Consider the following 27,540-nt stretch of genomic DNA (forward strand, 5'->3'; position numbering starts at 1 on the left):
GAACTTGTATCTCTACCCCGACCCTTCATACAATGTTTGACATATAGTAAATACCAAACATGTTAGTTTAACAAATACCTAATGCCATAATATGGGCTGTGCTCTCTTGCCCAGAACTTCCTATCATATTGTCATAACTGCCTCTCCAAGCAAAGGAAAGAGCATTAAGGGCTTCTGCCAGTTTTTCTGCAGGGGAAAGAGTAGGGTTGACCTTTTTGCTCATTCTACAAAATGCCGGACAGATGGACACATTAATTAAATGGGGATATTGTGGAGAAAAGCAAATATTCGAATAGCGTGGGTTTTCTTTTCAAAACTGCTGAAGCTGATGGCCTAGGGAACTGACATGTTTGGGGGTGTCGCCTACACACATTAATTAATTAATTGTTAATTAGATGTAATTGACATCTAATACCCACATACCATAATTCGCTAACGAACTCAGCTAAAGGCAGGCCACATCTAAACCAGTGACTTCACAATCACTCTGACCCAAACCAACATAGTTCATCATGCCAGATGAACCTGTCAGGATGGGGGGAAACTGCTCACCAGCATAGACATCCTGTCAGTCCCAATCCAGTTTAGATTACCTGCACCACAGTAATCCCCTTCTTAAAAACCTCCAGTGTTTGCCTATCAACCTCCGCACGAAACAAAAACTTCTCATTCTAGGCTTCAAGGCTCTCCATCACCTTGCCCCCTCCTACCTCTCCTCCCTTCTCTCTTTCTACTGCCCACCCTATAGGCTCCGCTCCTCTGCCACCCACCTCCTCACCGTCCCCCATTCTCGCCTATCCCGCCGTCGACCAGTGGCCCACGTCCTCCCGCTGTCCTGGAATGCCCTCCCTCCTCACCTCCGCCAAACTCTCTTGCCCTCTTCAAAGCCCTACTGAGAGCTCACCTCCTCCAAGAGGCCTTCCCAGACTGAGCTTCCCCTTTTCCCTCTGCTCCCTCCCCCTTCCCACCTACACCTCCTCTCAGCAAAGCCCCCTTTCCCTCTGCTCCCCCTCTCCCTTCCCCTCCCCTCAGCACTGTGCTCATTTGCATATATTTTTAATCACCCTATTTATTGTGTTAATGAGATGTACATCCCCTTGATTCGATTTATTGCTATTGTTTTTGTCTGTCTCCCCCAGTTAGACTGTAAGCCCGTCAATGGGCAGGGATTGTCTCTATGTTGCCAAACTGTACATTCCAAGCGCTTAGTACAGTGCTCTTCCCATAGTAAGCATTCAATAAATACTACTGAATAATCCTGTTACCTGGCTGGAAGAAAAGATGATGAGGCAGGTGAGATGGTAGAAGTTGTGGGCAGGGGAATGTATCTACCACCTCTTTTTTTTTATTGTACTCTCCCAAGATCTTAGTACAGTGCTATGTACACAGTAAGCGCTCATTCAGTACCACTGACTGAATGATTGATTAGCAGCATTCATGGAGCAACCACTGGTGTTGTGCATATACTTGGTCCTCGGGGAGTACAAAATAAGGAAGTGAGATGCTCGCTGCCCACAGTGGGGGTGATAAACATAAAAAAATCTACACCTTGAATGAACTGAACCAGAGCAGGCCGATGATAACAGGGGAGGTGGGTGTCAGCACTACTAAATAAAGATCTGCTATCTTGACTTCCTGAAACACCTTCTGGGGAACTGGATAAAAACTGTGGGTCCTTGCATCCTTCTTGAATAGAATTGTTTTGTTTTGTATACGCCCTAGGATGAGTTCAAAAATGCTTCATAATTCACAGTTTTAAAATATTTCATTAATACGTTTTGGGGCATTTGAGTGTCTCCAGGCAATTTCTCTATATCTATGTCCATCAAAAAGTTAAACTAACTGCAATGGGGGCTGGAATCCTTTGTGTTAACAAGCTATTTGAGAACCTAAAACGACATGAACTTAGATTGCCAAACACTGCTTATTGATTTCCCTCCATTTTGAAAAAAATGTACAAATGAAACATAATTTCATTTTTAGCATCTAAATTCATTTGACAGGGTGTTTTATCCAGGTTCCATCTTACTCATCTTGTCCAACATACCACACAAAAGATGCGATGATAACCACTACATTTTCAAGCTTACCTATAGGTAACCAAGAAAACTCAATCTCTTACTATTTACAGCAAGTAAGCTTGTCATTATCTCCCAATGCACCAAATCCAATCAACTGCACATATTTAGCCTACTTAGTGACCCTGAGAAGAATAATAAATTTAAGAGGATAGAGAGTCTGATCAGAAGCAACAGTTCCTACACGACACACACAGTTCTTTATTCATTTGTTTGTTTTGTTCTTTCTGAGTTTGTCGAACTCGGGCATTTAACAACTGAATACTGCCATTATTTAACATGCTCATTTAGCTTCTGATGAAATGTAGGAAAATAAGTCACAGATAAAGGTGAGGAGTGACCTTGGAAAGCAACACAACCCCTTGGACAAATCAAAATGTTTTATACACTGCAATCATTGTGTTCTCTTTTTTTGCTCAGCCACTTCTGGGCCCACGCATGTGGCTCAGAGAAGCAGCGTGGCTCAGTGGAAAGAGCCCGGGCTTGGGAGTCATAGATCATGGGTTCTAATCCCAGCTCCACCACTTGTCAGCTGTGTGACTTTGGGCAAGTCACGTAACTTCTCTAAGCCTGAGTTTCCTCATCTGTAAAATGGGGATGAAGACTGTGAGCTTCACGTGGGACAACCTGATCACCTTGCATCCCCCCAGTGCTTAGAACAGTGCTTTGCACATAGTAAGCACTTAACAAATGCCATCAGTATTATGATTATTATGTGTTTTTGTTTAATAACAGCAGAGGGAGGTGTTAGAACCGCCACCTTCAGTATGGGTGCATCAAACATAGCCAGTTCCAAGCCATCAGACTGTAGAAAAACAAGGCACGAAGTTTCTGGCCCTTGTAATGCTTTCTGACATATAAAAAGGGAAAATAGTTACACCTTTCACTGCTTCTCTGTGGGAAACTAATTTGTTTTGACATACTGAGGAGTAATCTGATGTTCGTATTTATTCAGAAAAAGCTGTATTAGCTAAAAACAAATTTCATGAAAAAACACCCTACCAAATCAGACGGCTCCACTCACTAAGCATGAGACATAAAAAACATTAAAACTTTTGCTGATAAACACTTTTTTTAAGTGACCTAGCCTCGTATCACCTTGAATTTCTCTTTGCTAGCATTAGAGGCAGGCCTTACGGGCTCTCAGACCCCAGCTGGCGGGGAAGCTCTTCGAACACATAGAAATATGATATGCAGCATACTACAGCACATTGATCCCACCCACTTACCTAATGCTTCTTCTTCCAAAAGGCCATATAAATGATCTTGATTGAAGAGCTATTTCAATACTGTTCTTGGCATAATGACGGTAATTGAAAACCTTTCCGGGCTGCAGGGTATTTTGCAACACGCTTATATATTATCTTATTTATTTCTCTTCAAATCCCGAAATGCCGATAACTAAAATTCCAACCAAAAGAACACACAAAGATCTCACCCACTCTTACCAGTTTGGAGGGGTCTGCGGAAATACAGTTGGCTTTGAGGGGGAAAAAATGAAACCTAATGAAACCGCATCGAGTGATAAGGGACTCAGAGTTACAAGTATTAAAAGAGATGAATTGCATTAATCCCTGCCCTTCCCCATTATATTCGCTGCCCACTGGAAACAACAACAGAATTACTAAAATCCCACACTCTCTAATGGGATGGTAATAGGATTCATAGGCCATTAGGGTAAAGGCGATCCATATTTTACAGTGTAATAAGCTCATAGTGAAGATGCCGCACCCCTTTTCAAAGCCCAACAATTACCATTTTAACATTAACAAATCCACAGCCATATTGGGGATTGGAAAATGAACTCAACTTATGAGCCAGGCCTGCATATGGCTTTGAAGCCAAATTATCTCTCCCTATTGGAATATTTTATCATTTCGCATTTTTCCATCACTCCAGAATGCTAGGGAAATGAAGACTATTATATGCTTCCTGTAACAGAGAAATCATTCTTTACCACTTTCCTAAAGCAAATGCATTCTTCTTCCTATTTTCTACAAATATCTGCTTACTTCTTGAGAAGAAATAGAGTAAAAAAAACTTTGCTTTTTTTAAAAAAAATCTGTGGAAGCCATAATGGTGTTAGATTTTAGCTGTGTCTATGCTGTCGGGGTGGGGGGGAGTGTGTGTGTGGGGTGTGTGTGTGTGTGTGTGTGAGAGAGAGAGAGAGAGAGAGAGAGAGAGAGAGAGAGAGAGAGAGAGAATATGTGTATAGTGGGGATGTTTGGGGGAGACATATGTCAGAAATTCCCATTGGTGGAAATGGCAGATGTAAGCAAAAATCACACCACATACATATTGGCAGAATGACAAGGGTTCAGTCTGAAAATCCTGGCATATTATAACTCTTCTTTTCATGTTCAATGATACGACTAGAAAAGGAATGTGCTCAGTGAATGAGAGTGTTTGGATTGGTTTTCTATAGGGTTTCAAGGGGAAGTTGAAAAGTTATTCATTTGAGTATGAAATTGATGCTTTTTTAAAACATCAAAGATTTAGAATTCTTCCAACACAAAGATAGGCAGGTCTAATAATAAATGTGGTATTTTCTAAGTGCTTACTATGTGCTAACCACGGTAATAAGGCCTGAGGTAAGACAATCAGTTCCAACAGGGGACTCACATTCCAAGGTTAATATGTCTAAATGATCTCTGATGACCTGCACCATTGCCCAGATTATGAGCACAGATGAGACAAGACACCGGGCCACTTCTTCTGCAATTTGGCACGGGATTCATTTTTGGTTTCTAGTGCCGGTTATTGACCAGTTCCCAACTCCCTCAATGATTCACGTGGATCCACTCTGAAAGAGTTACAGATTAGTTAAGCAAAGCAAAACGCTTTACAAATGGCACGTGCTGGGCTTGAAGCTGAAAGGAGTCCTACAAGCGTATCCTTTCTCAATGCTTAGTACAGTGCTCTGCATACAGTGAGTGTTTGCTTAACAAATACCTCCTCACTGTCCCTCGTTCGTGCCTGTCCCACCGTCGACCCCGACCCACGTCCTACTGCTGTCCTGGAATTCCCTCCCTCCTCACGTCTGCCAAACTAACTCTCTTCCCCTCTTCAAAGCCCTACTGAAGCTCACCTCCTCCAGGAGGCCTTCCCAGATTGAGCCCTCCCTTTCCCTTTGCCCCCTCCCATTCCTTCTCCCTCCCTCTGCTCTTTCCCCTTCCCCTCCCCACAGCACTGTGTATATTTTTATAAATTTATTACTCTATTTACTTTTTTAATGATGTGTATATATCTATGACTCTATTTATCTTGATGATACTTATGCCAGACTATTTGTTTTGTTTTGTTCTGTTTTGCTTTGCTGTCTGTCTCCCCCATTTAGACTGTGAGCCCATTATTGGGCAGGGATTGTCTCTAGTGTGGCTCTGGAAAGAGCACAGGCTTGAGAGTCAGAAGTCATGGGTTTGAATTCCGGCTCTGCCACTTGTCAGCTGTGTGACTTTGGGTAAGTTACTTAACTTCTCCGTGCCTCAGTTACCTCATCTGTAAAATGGGGATTAAGCCTGTGAGCCACATGTAGGACAACCTGATTACCTGTATCTACCCCAGTGCTTAAAACAGTGCTCTGCACATAGTAAGCACTTAACAAATACCAAAATTATTATCTGTCGCGGAATTGTACATTCCAAGAGCTTAGTACAGTGCTCTGCATATAGTAAGCACTCAATAAATATGATTGAATGAATGAGTGAAATACTATTAGTACTTCTATACATAAGGGAGAAAATAAATAAATCCCACTTCTTTACTTTTTAGTTATAACTGTGCTCAAATTACAGAAAGAGTTCAGTGTAATTTGGATATTTTGTCTTCAGTATGGTGTAGGCAAGGTCAGACTACTCTAGAGGAAAAGTAGGCATACACAAATGTCTTGGGGAGTAAGGTGAATTTTTTTTTAATTTTTTCAGAGAATTATTGGGAAAGCTTGCCCTTAGCTCTGCTCTTTACTATAGTCATATGGGAAAATAGCGAGTCTTCCTTGGTATCCCAGAAATTTGCCCATTCTGTCACTCACTCAAGCAAATTTATTGAGTGTTTATTGTGTGCAGAGAACTGTACTAAGTGTTTAGTACAATGAAAGTAGCCAAATCCTGACTGCCAAAGCTGAAATTGGTTATCAGGTAAAGACTCGATATTCTCTATATGCCACTTGATTACATTACAAAGAAATTGAAAATATATTAAATCATAAATTCAATTTTAAAATCCCCTCTTCCTCAAATTTCCCAGACAACTGTGTCTACTTTCTGCTTCACTTTGGTGGTAGTACCCTAATGACACAAAATTTGCTTTCCGGTAGATGAATTTTTGATTCCTATACCTGGTGAAACCTGTTATTTTTCTTTGCTACCCTACTTCTAACCTCAAGGGAAATCCAATAAATTAGGAACTCAGAGTGAAACTACTGGAAAACCAATCACTATTTGGGTAAACACAAAGTGTGCAAAAATGCTTAACAGCTCTTCTGGCAGACACTTTACACTTCACCTACTTTACCTTCTGATCTGTTAGGTCATGGATTTTTCTGAGAAGAGCTTGATAATAATTATTCAACAATTTAATGAAATGGATAAATCAATACTTGACACACCAAACTCGACTTTAAACTTTTACTCTTCCAATTGAAAGTATACTGCATTCAAACATCTAAACTAGAACCTATTTACTTGAAGCTCTCTATCATAATTAATGTAACAACCCTCTCCACAAGGTGACCAAAAGCTCATTGAATACGATAGTTAGGAGCAACACCAGAAATCATCATCCATACTCACATATCAGGGAATTTTATAGAAAAGAAGATTCATTTTTATTCAAGAGGAACTAAGGTCAAAATGAATCTGGCTAAGTAATTAATTCCTAAACAGGAAGGAGGATGAAAGGATACATCTAGAAAGACTCATCATTTATTAGTTCTCAGAAAACACTTCAAATAATTGAAATTTTTATCCTAGTGAATCAAAAAATATTGCATTAAAAAGTTATATTCAAAAAAGGTGACGGTGAGATACAAGATAATGAATAATCACTATAGTTTGCGTTTGTGTTAAGGTTCTCATTACATAAGCAAATGCATCACAAATGCGACTAAAGCAAGAACAAAGTGATGGTGATTTGGACCTTTGCTAACTTGAATTAATTATTTACACATTCAAATTTTCATTAGAGTATATCTATCTTTTTTAAGAGGTGACAACTCATATGTTGGCTCTCTAGAGATCTCATTTCAAAGTTGAGTGTTTGCCCATTCCTTACATTCTACTGACCTCTAGAGACTATATGTATATGAATAAAAAAAACGGCCTGATTATAAATTCAAACTACCATTTGGCATTCCCAACAAGAGTGCCTTAATTTTAGGAGACTGATGTGATTTAGAAAAGTTTTAGTACATTGAAATAGCACTATGGTCATGTTCTTGGAAAGTGCTGGTTCTTATAAAATTGTGCCTTCTGAATAACTGATGCACTGGGAAATAGGAGGTTATGTTCTGATATCTCATATTTTAAATAAAAAGAATGAATTTCTACTCTGAGCATATGTTTCATTAAAACCATTTTTTTATTTTTGTCCCTTGCAGACCCTGTAGTATTTGCCTGATATCTTATTGGCTTCATTCCTTCAATATGGTGTCAATGATTGATTTATTTTTTGCTATATTTGTGCCCAAAGCCATTCTTCCTTGCCCTAACTTCACATTCTCTACATTTTCATGTGGGAGTCTAAGGTAATTGCTGAGTGCTTAATATTTTCTTCTCACTTGTAACAGCCCTATTTTTTTTGTATAAAGGACAAATTTCAATATTTGGATGTGTTCTGTGAGAAAGCATAATGCATTCCATTGGTTAGTACAGGAATGATGTTCTAGTACTTCCATTTGCCAAGATGCATCTCAGAGTTCATTCAATAACATGTTCTCCCAGCTACGATCAGGCCTATAAAATGACCAGTCAGGCTTATGTTTTAGAAAATAATATACACACACAGGCATATGCATCATATACATATACATATATAGATAGATATATATAGACATGTATGGTATGTGTGTGTTTGTATGTGTGTGTGTGTTGGTGTATTTTTGCCTTTCTTGTTTGAAGATGCTTCTGTTGATGGTGGTATTTGATGGTGATGGTGACAGAGAAGTAGCAAGGCTCAGTGGAAAGAGCCCGGGTTTGGGAGTCAGAGGTCATGGGTTCTAATCCTGGGTCCGCCGCTTGTCAGCTGTGTGACTTTGGGCAAGTCACTTCACTTCTCTGTGCTTCAGTTCCCTCATCTGTAAAATGGGGATTAAGCCTGTGAGCCCCACATGGGACAACCTGATCACCTTGTACCCCCCCCAGTGCTTAGAACAGTGCTTGGCACATAGTAAGCGCTTAACAAATACCACCATTATTATTATTATCATTATTATTTTCTAAGGGTACAGGTGTGACTACTAGGTTTATTTGTTGAGAGGCAAGTGAGTGAAGGTCCCGTTTCAATCCTTTTCATCATTCCAGGTTGAACAGTATCTTTCTAAATAGGGTTCCCAGGATACCAATGGCTCCGCTGCCTATCTCACTGGTAAGGATTCTCCTAAGTGTGAAACATTTAGACATCCCATCTGTACGGATGGCATTTTTTCAAAGAGTCTTTATTCAGCCATTCATTTTTTTGAGACTAACACTGGGTTATACTAGCTCATATATCCTAGATATACTGAAATGGCCATCCCTAGTTAGGAATGAAATCTAGGATTAAAAAGCAATATTCTAACCCTTATAGCAGTAGCGGTTACAGAGTGTAGTATAGGCTTCTAGACTTTCCATAATAATAATGATGATGGCATTTGTGAAGCACTTAATATGTGCAAAGCACTCTTCTAAGTGCTGGGGAGGATATGAGGTTATCAGGTTGTCATACGTGGGGCTCACAGTCTTAATGCCCATTTTATAGTTGAGGCAACTGAGGGACAGAGAAATTAAGTGACTTGCCCAAAGTCACACAGCTGACAAGTGGCAGAGCCAGGATTATTTGATACATCAGTATTAATGAGAAACTCAGATATTGTCATTGACAATTGAGAACTTTACTCCTACTTCTTAAAACTTTTGACTTTTGAATTCTTCAACTATTTTCCTTACAGATGCTGGGAGTTATATTTGCACCTAAACTGTGCATAAAATGCTATTCCTCATACCAAATAATTTAATTTTATTTCATTCCATAATCCAGATTTTATTAAACTATGACAGTGCTATGTACCCAATTACAAATCTATACTTAAAGAATCATTTTTAAAGCATGAAGAATCAAATAATCTTTATCACTTAAAATGATATCATTTCTGTTTTAGACTAGGAATATTCCCTTTCCATTGTCTTTCAGATTTCCTGAGCTTGATATTTATCTGCAACACGAACTGTTTCCACAAGCAGGATTAGAAAGAAGAATCCTAAAACCCGTCAACCTCTGGCCTGGATTTTCTGAAAAGCTATACCATACTAAATAATGAACCACACTGGACTATTGTGATAAATCATTGTGATTATCAAGTTTCAATAAATCCACACAATTCTCAATTATTCATGGATAAGCATTTGAAATTTATTGAGAATCCCACATCTCATTATCACCAAGTAGCCTCAACCTTCAACTCCACAAGACCACTTACCAAAGATGCTCACAAAGTTGCTCACAAAAATGCACTATTTTTGAGTTTCATTTTTTCACCGAGTTTCATTTTTCATTCTTTTTTTCACTCTTTTACTCTGTGATGGGGGTGTAAATGAGGAGAGAAATAGGTAAAGACAGGCAGTCAGACAGAGCAAGAGCCTGGAAAATCCCCAAACTGGAAAATGAGCCTCTGAGTACCTGAGATCTGATTGTACAATTAAATTTTCATACTATTCAGATGAAATTTTAGTGCATGAGGTTTCACCACATTAATTACATTCAAATTAAATTTCTTTGAAATGACTACTTTAGATTTGTTTTTTCCAATTATATTTTGGAGGAACAAAACTAACAGGAGGGAAAACTAGCCCTGAAAAAAGGCTATTCCACATATTTGAATTTCTAGATCTGTATATTACTTTACAGCTATTACCTTGCTTTACATCAGGCATCATGCCTGATGAAATACAATCTAAACAGTTAAGCTCAAATGCAATCTAAAATGTTTTCTAAGTGCATGGGGAGAAAGGTATTTGTACATAAATTAAGATGATGTTACAGGGCTAAAATGCCTTCTTACCTTACTGACTTAGTCTTAAAGAAGATGATGTAAATGTACTGTAATCACTGATTTCATTATATGGCTGTCTTGGCTATGTGAAATCAATAACCAGAGCTCCAAAAATTCTAGATGTGTGATGATGGGCATGGCCCACCTGTGAACGATTAGGGCCTCACTTGGCTAGTTTGGTAAAAACAGTTACCCAGCAGTCACAAAAGGAAGAATGTCGATTGAGTGAGGAAAAAAAACCCCAAAAAACTACAACAACAAAATTGAGAATGAGCTTCTGGAAAGGCAAGTCCTTAAATGCATTATGGAAAGTTGTCTTTGAAAAGAACTTGAGGAGGTTTTTCCAACTGCTGTAAAACTCTTTTTTGGGGGGTTAGAAAGCATTTAACTTCAAATCGTACTGACAATAAAACTTATAAGAAGGCTTCCCCAGGGCACGACTCTACAGTATGATGCAGCACCAAGGAGAGCGTCGGTGATTAACAAATAACAGATAATTACTACTGGATCTTGTGGACATATCTTCCTATTTCTTATTGCATTAATCTGGACTCCTTCAGCAATATTGGACATACAGTAAGCACTAAGCAACTACCATTTTAAATAAAATAGACGCATAAGTATGTTACAATCCATTGTTCCTCAGATCTGAACCTTATTGGGTATGGCACACATTGGTAGATCAGTAAGAAGAGCAAAGCAAAATCTACACTAAAGAGAGCATGGTAGACAATGCTCCCTTATAAAGAGAAATTTCATTTTGCTCCTTCCATCGTAATGCAGTCAAGAATATGAGTGACGCCTTCCGTGTTTGATAATGTCAAGTGTGAAAGTCAGGGGAAGCCCTCATCTCTGATGGTATTAAAATGGAGGGGAGATGAAAGGCTTGGAAAAGTAAATGGAACAAATTAAATTAAAGTGGTTGAGAGACAAGACAGAAGTTTGTCTGTAGTTTGCCTCTGAAGTGTTGGTAGCTCTGTGCTCACAATTCGCTGCCAGATTTATTCCTGAAGAAATGTTTCTGGGTGGCATGCCAGTCATTTAATTGTGTTAATAATTACTTGTGTGCTAACTCCTTCTTACGCCCTTGTGAATACATGAGTACATCTTCAAATAAGAGGTCTCATGAAAAGAGCAACAAGGATTTTGCACATTTATTTGCATAGATAAATAGGTAGGTTTCCATAGTTAAGGTAATCAATAGAGTACATATGGCATGCAACATCTCAGTTTTTGGTTTAGTCCATATTTTATATATCAATCGATCATATATATTGGGTATTTATTGTGTGCAGAGCACTGTACTAAGCACTTGGAAGAGTACAATATGACAGAATTGGTAGACATGCTTCCTGCCCACAATGAGCTTTGAGTCTAGAGGGGCAAAGGTCTAACAGTCCATATGAAAAAAGACAGAAAATTTACAGAAGCAGCCAACAAATTTCATTAAGTGAATTTAAAATGCTTTCATAAGCACCACAATTCTCAAAGAATGAAAAGGAAATCCCAATTAATGGAGTCATAAAAATATAGACATTTTAAGATTGCATCTACATTATTTACACATAGTATGGTAGTGGCACCTAAACCACAGATATCATTTCAAATGAAAAAGAAAGCTTTCCTTTAGGAATTAGTTACTTTAGGGGGATAAAAGCTACAAAAACATGTGTTGCAGAGGGGTCTGCATCATTTACCTACAGATCACAAACGTAGTCCACACAGGAAAGATCTAACTCAAAACCACAAAACTCCACCACTTTGGGAAAGTGTTTCTCCATTACATTTATCATGAGAAAAAAGGTCAGTTTTTCTTGCTTAACCAAGAAAAACACATTTTCACCAACATGATGCAAAAATAACTAGAACCACACATCATTGTGGACTTAAGGTGCTAATTACAAAATATAACTAGCTGACACACCTGTCACCAACATAAACCTTTTACTCATAGGAACAGAGAAATGAATGGGTATTAAATCAAAACATCCTATAGAGCATTTTACACCTCAGGGATGACAGTGACACAGAAGTGCTTCAATGTGAAGAAAACCAACTAGCAGATCTTTTTCCTTTTAGAGGAAGATAGTGATGGATTTGCGGTATGGTTTGGATACACATCTTAGCTGAAACTGCTTCTGCAGTGTTCAAAGCCCATCTACGATTTGAAAATACATGCTTTCCTATTTTACATCTGAAATCGGTTAGTCGATGATCATTTCCAAAAATAAATATTCCCACAGATAGAGGTCAGTGGTTGCCTGAAATTGCATCAGTTAGTGTCTATGCACTAGAATCCTCTACTCCTCTGGGACTTCTTTGTCATTTTATCAGAGTGATTACTAACACAGTAGTTTCAGCATAGGGGCACCTCAGCTCCCAGTGCATAAGCCTCCTATATGCGACTCTATTTCCACTTACTTCTTGATCAATGCTTGTAGCATTACTGTGGAAATTTTGCACTTAATTTCCCATGTTAATTACATTTTCTATTTTCAGAAAAGTCATAAGGGTAATTTTTCAAATTCTTTTAGTGAAAGAAGTTCAGTGGCAAACCACATAGGATTTTGATTGCTTTTCACGTTGATCTATTAAACACTTAGTATTCAATGGGAAAACAGTTTCTGTGGAACAACATTCTATTGCATGATTTTAATTTCTTAATATTTCACTATCTGTTGGCATTTTTATAATGTACTTGATTATTATTTTTAAGAGTATTCTATTTCAGTTCTTCCTCATCTATTTGCATGTTGAAGGTTTAAAGCAGTCGAGGATGAACTGCTCTGATTAGTAATGTGTCGTCAGTTGGATTTTTTCTTAAGACTGAAAACAGCAAACATATTATACATGAGTTTTAATAGCATTCCACAGCACAAAAAGTGATTATTTCATATCATTCATTAATTAGCAAATTATGAAAAATGCATCAGCAGAATCTGGGGCTAAGATTTTTTTCTTGGTGCTTATGAGCCTAATGCATTTCTTTTTCATTTGAAAAAAGATCCTTTGCTTTCCTTTGCTCTCCAGCAACATCTACTGGAAAATCAGTAAAATGCTGTTTATATGGATTGCATAGTTAATGTTTAGCAAGTTATGTTTGATTAGCATTTGCCTGAAGAAGTGCTAACAGAATTGCTATCCAATTTAAAAAAGGTGCTCCTACCCCCTTTGGTTCAATTTAAAAATGGTAAAATCTTTTATTTTCTACCTTTGTACATTCAGTGAAGGAGTGTAAAAACATTGTCTGAGGGCGGGAGTTATGGGTAAGATTCTCCACTGATTTTATCACCATCTTCACTGAAGCACCTTGAAGACTTCCCTTTAAATGATCAAAGCATTGCATTGGACACTGAAAGATTTATTTCTTCAATCTCCCAGTACAAATGTTCTGCATAGTCTATGTCAGGAAAAAATAAGGACATCAAAGGAATATCAGAAATGTTAAATAGCTAAACAGCAAAAGCATAATCACAGATCTCATCTTTGAAAGTTGGAGAAAAAATGTACACAGTTTGAAAAATGATGTTTCAAGACTCTGAAGATTTTTTTTTCTAGCATTAAGAAAACTCTATGCAGAATCATCATTACCCAAACTTTATGTAATATCACCTTTAGGTGAAAAAAAATGATAATTTGATCGAGATTTACATTTTATGCTGCCTGTTACATAAAGAAACTTAAGGTTCCTTTAGCAGGATGTAGGGGCCTTGTAGGAAACTTCTATCAGAGATAATTGCTGAATGTTGACATGATAAAGTCTCTGTCCTTGGTTCTCTCTCTTGGATATGTGGGTACCTCATCTCTGGAAAAATCATATTCTTTGTTAGTGCTCACACAAGATTCCATCACTGATTTGGGCAGATTGTAAGGTGGACGTTCAAGTAAGAGGGCAAGAGTAAGTCTAAGAATAGGAAATATGGCAGTTGAAACCAAACAATTTAGCATATTCATTTTCACTTATATATGCTATAAGTACATCTCAGCAATATTCCAACATGGTAGTGTTTTCTGTGATTGTTCCTCCTATTTGCATTGAAGTTACCTTTTCATATTGGTCCAGCATAAGTATTAATTTGCTATGGTACTTTTTAAATATATAATTCAATAAAAAATGAATCAGTGAAAATTCTGAACAATTCATTTTCAAACTGAACATGCCTGACTGTAGGAAACATTGTCTAGCTGAATTTCTGTTTCATATATAAACTCCTGCTGACGACAGAATTCAATTCTCTGCATTCCAAGACCTCAGTTCACTCATACTGACAATAAATTTAAAAAGCAGTACCACTAAAGCAAAATCACTGAATGCTAGGAACCAGAACTCCAAAGACAAAAATGTCTAATTTCGATGATACTCAAATGCACTGCCTTAAAAAAAACCTGAAATTAATTTTACTCTTTTAAATCTTATTCTTAAAAACCCTTTAGAGGAGAAAAACATGAAATGCATGCAGAAGCATGCCTCTATAGTACACAAGGAGATGGTCATTTAAAAACTGTTCACTGAAAGGATCTTGTGCATTTTTATTTCTCAGGTTTTAATACAAAGTTAGACTTTTGGACTGATAATAGCCTCTTTCAATTATGGATACCCCAGCGAGCAAGTTCTTGATTACAATTCGGGCACACTTGTGAAGCAGCACTTTCAGAGTTAACTTCCATATGATGACTGTCATAAATCAGTTAACTTAATTATTTGGTGATTACTTTTCTGAACCTGATACGGATTGTGTTTCACTCCATATTTCATATGGGACAGTACTTAATCTCCAATGGCAAAACATCAGTCTGACAGGTTTTACAGATCTCCAGGAATCATTCATCTTTTCACCCCAAAAAGATTCAAAGCCAAGAAATCCTACCACCAATATTCAAATGAACTCCACGCCTGAATTTACGTGAATCTCCACGGGAAAAACTGCTATAACACATTAAAAGTTCATTTAGAACAAACTGTAGAATGTCAGGTGTCGACCTGCTTAAAAAGCATTGGTGGAGTTCAAATTCTATTCATCTGAAATTCTTCCTTTTTCTCCCTTCCTCCACCCTCGCCACTATTAGGTGTTTCCAAATTTAAAATAATGCAAAGTACTATTCTGACACACAAAAAAATCATATTTCTAATCTACTCCCCCGAAAATAAAACGGAGAGGAAATCATTCAGTATAAATGCATCTACTATACAAATCTATTTGCAATTGAATTTGCTGCATGCTCCAATTCATCAACATTATTACAGGTACTTTATATCCTAAACAAAAGGAAGCTGATGGAGAATCTCCGCTGCCTTCTGCTGCGGATGCTTCTTTCCCTTACAAAATGATGAAAACATACAGATTTAACTAATCGCTCGGTAAACCACTCCGATTCAGACACTTCTTACCTGCCTCAGTTGAAGGCTTCCTTCCCTTGTTAGCAGTATGAAGCATCTCTAGCCTTCCCAATCCTCACCACCAGTCTCAAATTACACAGCTAAGTCCTTTTCTTTTTCTTTTTTTTTTTCTTTCCCCGGCAAGAAAATGCTTATTGAAAGTGATTAGTTTTTGTTGTCCCTTTTAAGTCCCTCCTGCGGGAAGAAGCCGGGGAGCAATGTGACGCCACCTTTTAATCTTTTGCAAGAGTGAAAAGGCAGAAAAGGAACGCTCGATCAAACTGAGCTGCACACATGACTAAAACTCGCCTGAGAGGCTGCAAGCTTGGGCTAAAGCACCACTAGGCTTGAGTGGAAGAACAGAGAAGAGAGGCGAGTCAATGGAATGTGACAACGTATGTGCATCAAAGAGAGGAAAGGGAGGGAGGGAGAGAAGGACAGAGGGAGGGAAAGAGAAAGAGAGAGAAAGAGAGAACAATGAGCAAGAGAAAGAGACAGCAATGAAGGGAAGAGAGACAGAGGGAAAGGAGGAAGAACACGAATGAAAAGCTAGAATGATTTTCAGGCATAGGATTCTCAGAATAAAGCCTAAGTGTCTGGCGGCTTCTGTTTTTATCTCAGTGAGCATCCTATACGGCCTCGCTCTCATTTAGCAACACATTCGTGTGGCTTCCAGGTTTGAAAACTGAGATAATCACTATGTGTCTTTGGTTCTGTCTGATTGGCATTTAAGTGTGCAGTGTACCTGTGATTTTTTTTTTTTAGGATGCACTTACGTGCAATTTATTTCACATATTTATTTATGTGGGCAAAATGAAAGCTGCTAATTTCTACAGCAATTTGCAATGTAGTTTTTCTGGCAGATGGAACTCTACTTATCATAACTGCTGACAAACTGCCACGGGTAAACAAAAGAATGAACAAATGCTTCGGTCTTGATAATTGATTTTACAAAAAAAAAAAAAGTATTAGCACTTGCAAAAACGACCTTCCCAATTCAGGCTTGATACCTATTTTCCCTCCATCTACTCCATTATTTTGATGGGAAACAAGAAAAAAACATGCTCAGAAATACTGGAACATGAATTCTTTCAGTTTCCCCCCCTAGATTTACCAATGAACTTTCCTTCTCTAAAGTCAAGCCAGAGTTTGAGTCACCGTTTCTACATGGTCACTGCTGTTCTCTGCATTTCTTTGCCATCCTTACTACTGACGGCAAAGTAGGTAAGGATTCCCTTTTTTTTCTTCAATATGTTCCAGTTGTGTTTTCCAAGCACTATTTCTTTCTAGCACATCTCATACTGTGCTGGGGCACATATTACCCTGCTAAATTTTCTAAGTGACAGTGTGTACAGGGATATGAATTGCTGACTTCAAATCCAAGTCCCTTATGAGTTTAAAACACTGGAGAAAATGGTTAATCAATGCTTTCTTTCCATGTTACCTGAACAAAAGCAATTACCTCAGAAATCAAGTTTAACACTAGAAGGGCATGATTTGGATGCTTGCCACTGATTTCTAATGACTTTTTTTTGCTGTCGAGTATAGAATTTCAAAAATCAGACGGTAAATATTTGTTGTGTAGCTTCCAGTTTTTACATATTGGCATAGTAGCACATAGATTCATAACTAGTTAGCCTCAGAGTGAGGATTTATCTAGGAAAACAGGTATCAGGGGATTTTATGCTTTGCCAGGAGAATTTCTCAGCTCGCTACCTCTGTCCATCAACCTAAGATCTAGATCTGATATCCACTGATATACCCTCTGAAGAAAAGCATGCAGTCATTTCACAAATTTAGAAAAGGATAAGGACACACTTACTATTTTTCCATTTATTACTAGAAAAATCTACGTTTAATAGCGTATTTAATCTTAGTGACAACTATTTTGAAAAGAACTAGTTTTTCATCCACAGAAAAATTTTGATGATAGATATGCATGCATATACAAACACATAATACAATCTTATATGGGGAATAGCAATGCAAAGGCAAAGTAAATGGCTAGCAAAAGTGATCCTTGTCCATAGGCTACTATGGGAACAAATTCACCATTTTTTATTGAAATCACATTCTTCATATTACTCAATCAATGGTATTTATTGAGCGATCACTGTATGCAGAGCTCTGAACAAGCCCTGATCCTTGTCCATACAGAGCTTATACTCTAAAGGGAGAGACAGACAGGCATTCAAATAGATTAGGGATGGGGAAAGTAACCACTACTTCCTCCCTCTGCTATTTTCCGTATGTGGGAAAATAACGAACTTCGGGAACTTCCACAGTTTGTGACAGAATAAATACTAACATGGAAGATACTGGAGTCTCCAACAGAGATATCACTCATGATCCTCCTATCTGCTTCCTTTTTCCCATTCCACTGGGCTGTCCATTAGAACTGTGTACAAACAAGCTAACTCAAACAAGCAATGACATTTATTTAACACTTACTATATGCAGACCACTGTTCTAATGCTTGGGAGAGTACAATAAAACAGAGTTGGTAGACATGATCCTTGCCCATAATGACTTTACAGTTTAGAGGACTGCAGAGCTCCTCCAGACTGCAGAGATATATGTCTATGTGATACAGAGAAGCAGCATGGCCTGCTGGAGAGAGTGTGGGCCTGGGAGTCAGAAGGACCTGGGTTCTAATGCCGGCTTGGCCACTCGTCTGCTGTGTGACCTTGGGCAAGTCATCTCACTTCTCTGTGTCTCATTTACCTCATCTGTAAAATGGGGCTGAAGACTGGGAGCCCATTGTGGGACAGGGACTGTGTCCAACCTGATTTGCTTGTATCCACTCCAGTTTTAGAACACTACCTGGCACATATTAAGCACTTAAGAAATGTCATTATTTTTTTACACATTCTGTATCAGCTTTTGGGAACAATGTGATGAGTTTGGTCTCTTGGTAGCTTATATACAATTCCCTTGTGTGCAGCACTGTGCTTGTAACCCAGTGTGTTTCATTATACAGGAAGAAAGTATATTCTTCCCATTCATAGTTTGGTAAAGTAGAACCAATAGGTTAAGGATTACTGCCATATGGAAATTATCTGGCAGGGCTGGGATTTGGAGAGGCAAGATGGCCTAATTGACAAAACATGGGCCTTAGAGTCATAAGGATCTGGGTTCTAATCCCCGCTCTGACACATCTGCCATGTGACCTTGGAAAAGTCACTTCACTTCCTCTATGACTCACCTCATCTGCAAATTGGCAATTAAAGCTGTGAGCCCAATATGGAACAGGGACTGTGTCTAACCTGACAACCTTGTATCTACCCAAGTGTTCAGTACAGTGCCTGGCACATAGAAGTCACTTAACAAATACCATAAAAAAGGCTGAGAACAAAACCCATGAGCAATTAAGGATGTCATCAGCATAGCAGAGTACATTAGTACCCTGTGTGTAAGCAACATTTTCTTCTATTTCTCTGGACTGCCCTTATGAATTATGCTTTTTTCCCTAACTTCTCATAGGTTTGGGCATGATAACCAACAAGTAATCCTTGAAATCAGGGCTTTTTCACATACAAAGGTTGTGACTGGACTTTATTCTGAGCATGGGGAGATAGTGGAGGCAGGGTGGATTTCCTCTCATGAATGAGGGATGATTGGGCTGGAAATCTCATGAGAGTTCCTACTCAGGAATGCTTCTGGAAAAATGAATGTATCTGGGGGGGAGATTTTTCCACCTTAGTGATATTTTCACCTGAATCTCTTATGAATTTTTAGCCTTGGAGTAAAACAAGAATAGGCCAAATTCTCCTAGAAATGGTTAGAGAAAATTCACTGGTGGGTCTTGCCAAAATATTAAACACCATATTGCGTGGATTCATAGAAAAAGCACGGGCTTGGGAGTCAGAGTTCAGGGGTTCTAGTTCCGGCCCCGCCCCTTTGCTGTGTGACCTTGGGCAAGCCCACTTAATTTATCTGTGCCTCAGTTACCTCATCTGTAAAATGGGGATTAAGATTGTGAGCCCCACATGGGACAGCCTGATTAACTTGTATCTACCATAATGCTTAGAACAATGCTTGGCACATAGTAAGTGCTTCACAAATACCATAATTATTCTTATTATTACACATATGCTCATTTATTTGCAAACTTCAATAAAAATTTCACTTAAAGCAGAAATGAAGTTGCTTAACAGTTTTATTTATAAACACTTTTTGAAGAATATTTTTAAATGAAAAGTTACATTTGATTTAGATAATTAGATCTAAGAACTTAATTTTTTTAAGAAATTGAAGATTATTTGTCTTTGTAACAAATAGTAGCCAATCCTATTAACCTTTAAAAATCCCACTACTCATTTTTCTGTAGCATAATTATATTTGTACTTCTTACCTAAAAACCAAAGGCATAGTGACCCAAATAGAAAGCACAAAGAAAAACATATCAAAAAAGCTTTTTTTTCTTCAAATCTCTGCTTCCATAGTGCATTGGTTAGAAATGACCTCAATGAAACTCCAACAGCTAGAATTTACCTTCTTTACTGCTGAGTTGAATAGAGGCTTTGGTGGACTATTTGGTGATTGTTACAGATGTTTCCTATGCTGAAAACTCTGAAGCATCTGAGCAGAAGCTGTACAGTGATCACAGCTGCTGACATATTCATAGGAAAGCATTCAAAGCTACAGGTTTTATTTTTATAGAAACCAATGTGCTGTGGGATTTACCAGTTCCTGAGTGCTCTAACCTATGACAATCACAAAAGCAATTCACAATATTACTTATCAGATAGTTCTGTTTTACAATAATCTGACTGCCGTTTGTAAAATCCGGGATAAAACTGTGCAATTTCAGATGCTGAATATCCAAAAATCTCTGGAAGCGGGTAGGTAGAGCTATGAACTAAAATGTATAATACAGTTGAGATGCAGCAAGCACGCGTTCTGGAAAATGTGTCTACAAAGGTACATCTCTAAACGTATGACATTTAATGTTTTTACCTTTGAAAAAGAAAATGAAAATCTGCAGTCTAAAAATGACCCTTTCTTCACCCTGGTATTTAACCCTTCCTTTCAGAATATATCACAAAGAACAGAAGAAAACCTCAGTCAAAAATAGAATGAATCAGTCATAACAGTGGAACAGAGATGCTTAAGGGAAAGAGTCATACGCAATAAAATCCTTCAACTGTTAATCTGACATACTGGTGCTTCAATCTTCAGGCTCTTAGTCCCCAAGATGTAAAGACCACTTGTAAAATATGATGTTTTTTTGTAATACAAGGCGAGATAAAATAGACAGGTCACTCCCACTGCAATTAATGTGAGTCAGAAATGTTCTTCTGATGACTTTTTGACATTCTTCACTTTCTCTTTTTCACAAAATCATGGGCTCTTGACTATTTTATTTTACTTGTGCAGTGAAGCATAAGGTGTGATTTCAGTGACTAGGGTTAATGGTACGAGGAAGAAATAGGATAAATTTTGCACCACTGGGAGGCAGCAAAGCCCAGTGGGAAGAGCCCTACACTGGCCCTCAAAACTACATTCTGTTCTCAGATCTGTCTTGGACTGTGGGTTCGTCACTTCATGCTTTTAAACCTCAGTTTCTCCATCTTTAAAATGGGGTTATAATACTTGCCTCACTTGATATGAAAGTCTTCTCAAAGGAAGAGGAAAAGGACTGTATTTTCTTCGTATTAAATCAGATTCTCTCAATAGTCTCGTTGCATGTAACACAAAGAATGATGGGCTCTTTCTCAATCGATCATTCAGTGATACTTATTGGGTGCTTACTATGCGCAGACAGAGTACTAGCAGTAGGGAGAATACAACATAGCGGACAAATTCTTTGCCCATAATGAGTTTATGGTCTAGAGGAGGAGATGGACATTAGTATAAGGAAATGCTTTATAATTTGTAATTTAAAGTTATGAACATAAGTGCTGTGGGATTGAGGGTAGGAGGTATGTTAAATGCCCAAATGTCACAGATCCAAGTAGAAAGACAATGTATCAGGGGGAGGGAGCTGGGAAAAAGAGGGTATAATCGGGAATATTCTGATATTTGGCAGGTCAGATTTGCCTGGTGGCTGAAAAAAACCAACAGTATGGGGAGTCAAAACAATAATTTAATCAGTCAAGTAATATCTGCTCTACCATAACTTGTGTTTTTACTACACATTTAATTCTATGTTGGAACATAAAAGAATGTTCTGTCAATGCACATCTATCTGGATAGAATACAATACCATGTTGAAAGAAACTGTTCTGGACCATGTGACTGATCAAGGTTTTCATATTATAAAAGAGTATTTTATGGTATTTGTTAAATGTTTACTATGCGCCAGACACTGTTCTAAGCACTGGGGTAGATACCAGCTAATTAATTTAGCCACAGTCCATTTCCCACATGGGGCTCACACTATTAATTCCCATTTTACAGATGATGTAACTAAGGCACAGAGAAATTGAGTGACTTGCCCAAGGTCACACAGCAGACAAGTGGAAGAGCTGGGATTAGAACCCAGATCCTTCTGACTCCCCGCCCTGTGCTCCATCCATTAGGCCGTGCTGCTTCTCTGGGAGAGTAAACTTCAAATTTCAAAAGCATGCATGAAGTTTGTTAAGAGCTGTCTGTGTACTTTCTCTGACAGTGACAACTGGATATTTAGAGGCCCTGTGCTGTCCTTGACATCCATTTTTTATATATTTGTCAATTGCTTACTATGTGTTAAGAACTGCTCTAAGTGCTATTGTAGATACAAGTTAATCAGGTTGGATACAGTCCCTGTCCTATATGGGGCTTGCAATCTAAACAGAAGGGGAAACGGGGACTGAGTCCCTACTTTGCAGGTGAGGAAACTGAAGCACTAAAATGACTTGCCCAAGGTCACACAACAGGCAATTGACAGAGCTGGGATTAGAATCTAGGTCCTTCAGTTCTCATATCTGTGTTCCTTCCACTAGGCCATGCTGCTTAAAGATGTTCGCTTTTCCTCTACCTTATCCTTGATCTATCATCTATGAATCTACCTTAAACCATCTTAAGCCTTCATAAACCCAATGCCCATTTATATACCCATATTTGGCCTGCACTTTTTCTTGCTACAGATGCCATATTTATATTAGTCCTGAACCCATACCATCAGATTTCAATGACTGCCTCTTGGTCCTAGTGTTGTGAGAGTCAATAAACAAAAATTCTCAATCAGTCAGGGAATCAATGCTCTTTATTGAGCACTTACTCAGGCAGGTCATGTACTAAGCACTTGGGAGAGTACTGATGATTGCTGCTCTTAAGGAGCTTACTAAATTCATTTAACCAAGTCTCCTCTCAACTGTCCTCTATTTAGAAAGAAGGCACCTAACATTTCAGTCTACCCTCTGGAGGCTTCTCCATCTCCCTCATCAATTTGGCTCTCTTTTTTCTGTTTCTCATCTAACTGTTATGTTCTCGCTAAGATGCAGCCAACAGGACTGCCCCCAGAATCTTGGGCATAGGTCTACCATGGTTTAATAGAATGACAAACTCAGCTTTTTGTTTTCTTTAGGCCCTTGCTGATACCTAGAGTTTTGTGAGCACCTTTCCCACTTCCATTCTTAGCAAGTCTATGTTGGTAGGTCTGTTAAAGAGCAACAGAGATTGATTTTGCTAAACTGTCTCAGGCTCTTACTTCTTCCCATTTTAAGATACCGCTCCTTGGATGTCCTGCCAATGCTTCAAATTTAACATGTACAAAACAGAACTCCTCATCTTCCCACCCAAACCTGGTTCTCCTCCTCCTGACTTTCCCATCACTGTAGACAAAACCACCCTCCTCCCTGTCTCACAAGTCTGTAACCATGGCATTATCCTCAACTTATTTCTCTCATCCAACCCACATATTCAGTCACCAAATTTTGTCCATTCTTTCTTCCCTAGAATCCACACCTTCCTCTCCATCCAAACGGCCACCGTGCTGATCCAAGCACTTACCATGTACCGCCTGGACAACAGCATCAGCTCCTCACTGAACTCCCTGCCTCCTCTCTCTCCCCACTCCAGTCCATATCTCCTCTAGTGGTTGTCTATCCACCTCCATACCAAACATAAACTCCTTATCATTGGCTTTAATGCATTCAATTAACTCAACATATCCTACCTTACCTTTCTGGTCACCTACTACAATACCTTCCACATGCTTTGTTCCTCTAACACCAACCTTCTCACGATACTTCCATCTCATCTATCTCACTGATGGCCTCTTGTCCATGTCTCCCCTATGGTCAGAAAGTCCCCTCCCACTCCATATCCAACAGACAACTACTCTCCATATCTTCAAAGGCATATCTCAAAATCACATCTCCTCCAAGATGCCTTCACTAAGCCCTCATTTCCCCCACTCACTCTCCCTTTTGGATAAGTTACATACTTATATCTGTATCCCTTTAAGCGCTTGTTATTCAACCCGCCCTCAGGGCCACAGAACTTTACATATCCTTATACTCTGCCATTTCCTCTATCTACAGTGTATTTTAATGTCTCTCCTCCCATATTGTATTGTAGTCTCTCAAGCACCTCGTATAGTGCTCTACACACATTAAGCCCTCTCCTACCTCACCTCGCTACTATCCTCCTACAACACAGCCCACACACTTAACTCCTCTAATGTTAAATTCCTCACTGTGACTCGATCTCACCCATCTCGCTACTGACCCCTCGCCCACATCCTGTCTCTGGTCTGGAACACCCTCCCTCCTCAAATCCAACAGACAATTCCGCTCCCCAACCTCAAAGCCTTACTGAAGGCACTTCATTTCTAAGAATCTTTACCTAATTAAGCCCTCCTTTTCTCTTCTCCCTCCCCTTTCTGTGTCACCCTGATTTGCTCCCTTCATCAATCACCCCTCTCAGGCCCACAGCATTAATGTACATATCTGTAATTTATTTGTATTAATGTCTGTTTCCCCCTCTAGACTATAAGCTAATTGTGGCAGGGAATACATTTGTTATAGTGTATAATATTACTCTCCCAAGAACTTAATACAGTGTTCTCTACACAGTGTCTAATAAATACAATTGACTCACTGACAGAAGCACTAAGTAAATAACATTGATCCATTGCTATGATTTAGTAAAATCCATCTTCAGAGTGCTCCACTGACCTGAAGGTTTCTGACGCACTAGACTGTCAGTAACATGAGGGTAGGAATTATGCCTCTCAACTCTACTCTACTGTACTTTCCTATGTGCAGTGTTCTGAAAACAGTAAGCACTGAATACCACTGAATAACTGATTGAAGCTACATTAAAATCACCCTTTTTTTTTAAAAAAAGAAGCTCTTTCTATTTACTCTTGCCTGTTTACGGCATGTCTCCATTATCTTCTAGCAGTAGCACAGTCAATAACAGACCCTCTCTGTGGGTCCTGTCTTTTAGATATGCAATTCACTTTGAAATGAAGCAAGACTGTGCTGATTAGAATGTGACGGCCATACTCCATAGGCCTTGCCTTCCCAATTAGATTTACAAAGTTACAATCTCACTTGTGTAGCAATATATTTTTGGACTCAATTTGTCCACATGGAAAATAAAAAAAATAAGTCTGTGCTTTTAAAATTGACTGATCCATTGGCTGAATTGCAGGAACCTCATAACTCATTAGTACCTTTTTCCTTCAAAGATCCCTCACCAAGATATTGACTCCAGTGTCCAATTCCTGGCTTTCAGAGCAAAGTAGGAGAGAGAGCAAGGAGTGAGAATTCTTAAATCGGTGGTCTTGAAGAAATAGTGTGAAGAATGAAGATAAGTAGTGTGGCCTGAAAGAGTACAGGGCTGGGAGTCAGGAGACCCAGGTTCTAATCCTGACTCTCATTCATTCGTTCAATCGTATTTATGAGTGATTCGTATATATTGAGCCACTTCTCAGCTGCCTTTGACAGTTTTGACCATCCTCTTCTCCTCAATATGTTATCTAACCTTGGCTTCACGGACTCCATCCTCTCCTGGTTCTCCTATTTATTTCTCTGGGGGTTCATTCTCAATCTCCTTTGCAGGATCCTCTTCCTCCTCCCATCCCCTAACTACAGGCATTCATCAAGGGTCAGATCTTGGTCCCCTTCTGTTCTCCACCTATATTCACTCACTTGGTGTTCTCATTCGCTCCCACAACTTCAACTATCATCTGTTAGCAGATGATACCCAAATCTACATCTCCTACCCTGTTCTCTCTCCCTCCCTCCAGACTCATATCTCCTCCTGCCTTCAGGACATCTCCACCTGGATGGCTGCCCACTACCTAAAACTCCATATGTCCAAGACAGAGCTGCTTATCTTCCCTCCCAAACCCTGTCCTCTCCCTGACTTTTCTGTCACTGTGGATGGCACTACCATCCTTCTCATCTCAAAAGCCTGCAACCTTGGTGTCATCCTTGACTCTGCTCCCTCATTTACCCCACTCATCCAGTCTATCACCAAAACCTGCCAATCTCACCTTCATAATATCACTAAAATCCACCCTTTCTTCTCCATCCCAACTGCCAACTTAGTGGTATAGTCTCTCATCCTATCCCAACTGGATTACTGTATCAGCCTCCTTTCTGATCTCCCATCCTCCTGTCTCTCACCACTTCGGTCTATACTTTACTCTGCTGCCTGGATTATTTTTCTACAGAAACGGTCTGGGCATGTCACCCCCTCAAGAAAAAACATCCAGTGGTTGCCTATCAATCTTCATATGAAGCAAAAACTCCTCACTCTTGGCTTCAAGGCTCTCCATCACCTTGCCCCTTCTACCTCACCTCCCTTCTCTCTTCTACAGCCCAGCCCACAGAACACACTTTTCTGCCACTAACCTCCTCACTGTGCCTAGTTTTTGCCTGTCCTGCCATTGACCCCTGGCCACATCCTACCTCTGGCCTGGAATGTCCTCCCTCTTCATCTCTGCCAAATTAGCTATCTTCTCCCCTTCAAAGCCATACTGAGAGCTCACCTCCTCCAGGAGGCCTTCCCAGACAGAGCCTCCCTTTTCCTCAGCTCCTCCTCCCCACCTCATCACCCCTGCTCCCTCCCTCTGCTCTACTACCCCTTTCCCTGCCCCACAGCACTTATGAGTATTTGTACACATTTATTATTCTATTCATTTTATTAACGTGTATATTTATATAATTCTATTTATCTATTTTGATGCTATTGATGCCTGTCTACTTGTTTTGTTTTGTTGTCTGTCTCCCCCTTCTAGACCATGAGTCCGTTGTTGGATAGGGATTGTCTCTATCTGTTGCTGAATTGTACTTTCCAAGAGCTTAATACAGTGCTCTGCACACAGTAAGTGCTCAACAAATATGACTGACTGACTGAATGAATAAGTGCTTACTGTGTGCACAGCACTGTACTAAGTGCTTGGAAAGTACAATTCAGCAATAAAGAGGGACAATCCCTGCCCCCACTGGGAGTACAGTTTAGAAGGGGGAAGACAGACAATGAAGCAGCATAGGCTAGTGGCAAGAGCGTGGGCTTGGGAATTAGAGAACGTGGGTTTTAATCCTGGGTCCACCACTTGTCTGCTGTGCATCCTTGGTCAAGTTACTTCAGTTCTCTTTGCCTCAGTTCCCTCATCTGTAAAATGGGGACTAAGGCTGAGTCCCATATGAGTCAACCTGATTACCTTCTATGTACTCCAGTATTTAGAACACTGCTTGGCATATAGTAAGCGCTTAAAAAATACCATTATCAGTGTTAGAACAGTGCTTGGCACATAGTAAGCACTTAACTAATACCATAATTATTATTTTTATTAAGACAAGTAAACAGGAATCAATATAAATAGAATTATAGATATATGCACATCAAAACAAGTAAATGGACATTAATATAAATAAATGGAATTATAGGTATGTACA

The 27,540-nt window shown here is 39.1% G+C and overlaps 1 protein-coding gene across 6 annotated transcripts in view; it reads right to left on the reverse strand.

Moving 5' to 3' along the window:
• TENM2 (teneurin transmembrane protein 2) overlaps nucleotides 1-27,540 on the reverse strand; it is a 1,066,718-nt gene that overhangs the window by 615,089 nt on the left and 424,089 nt on the right. Inside the window, exon 1 of one of the 6 annotated variants that reach the window (XM_039910128.1) lies at nucleotides 15,713-16,173. The exons of the other annotated variants lie outside the window; for them this stretch is intronic. Within the exon in view, the coding sequence (XP_039766062.1) occupies nucleotides 15,713-15,758 (46 nt within the window). The 5' untranslated portion in view covers nucleotides 15,759-16,173. Of the gene's footprint in view, nucleotides 1-15,712; nucleotides 16,174-27,540 lie in introns of those variants that run through there. 6 annotated transcript variants of the gene reach the window in all.

The sequence above is a fragment of the Ornithorhynchus anatinus genome, chromosome X1, assembly GCF_004115215.2.
Source record: "Ornithorhynchus anatinus isolate Pmale09 chromosome X1, mOrnAna1.pri.v4, whole genome shotgun sequence".
In the NCBI taxonomy this organism is placed as follows: Eukaryota; Metazoa; Chordata; class Mammalia; order Monotremata; family Ornithorhynchidae; genus Ornithorhynchus; species Ornithorhynchus anatinus.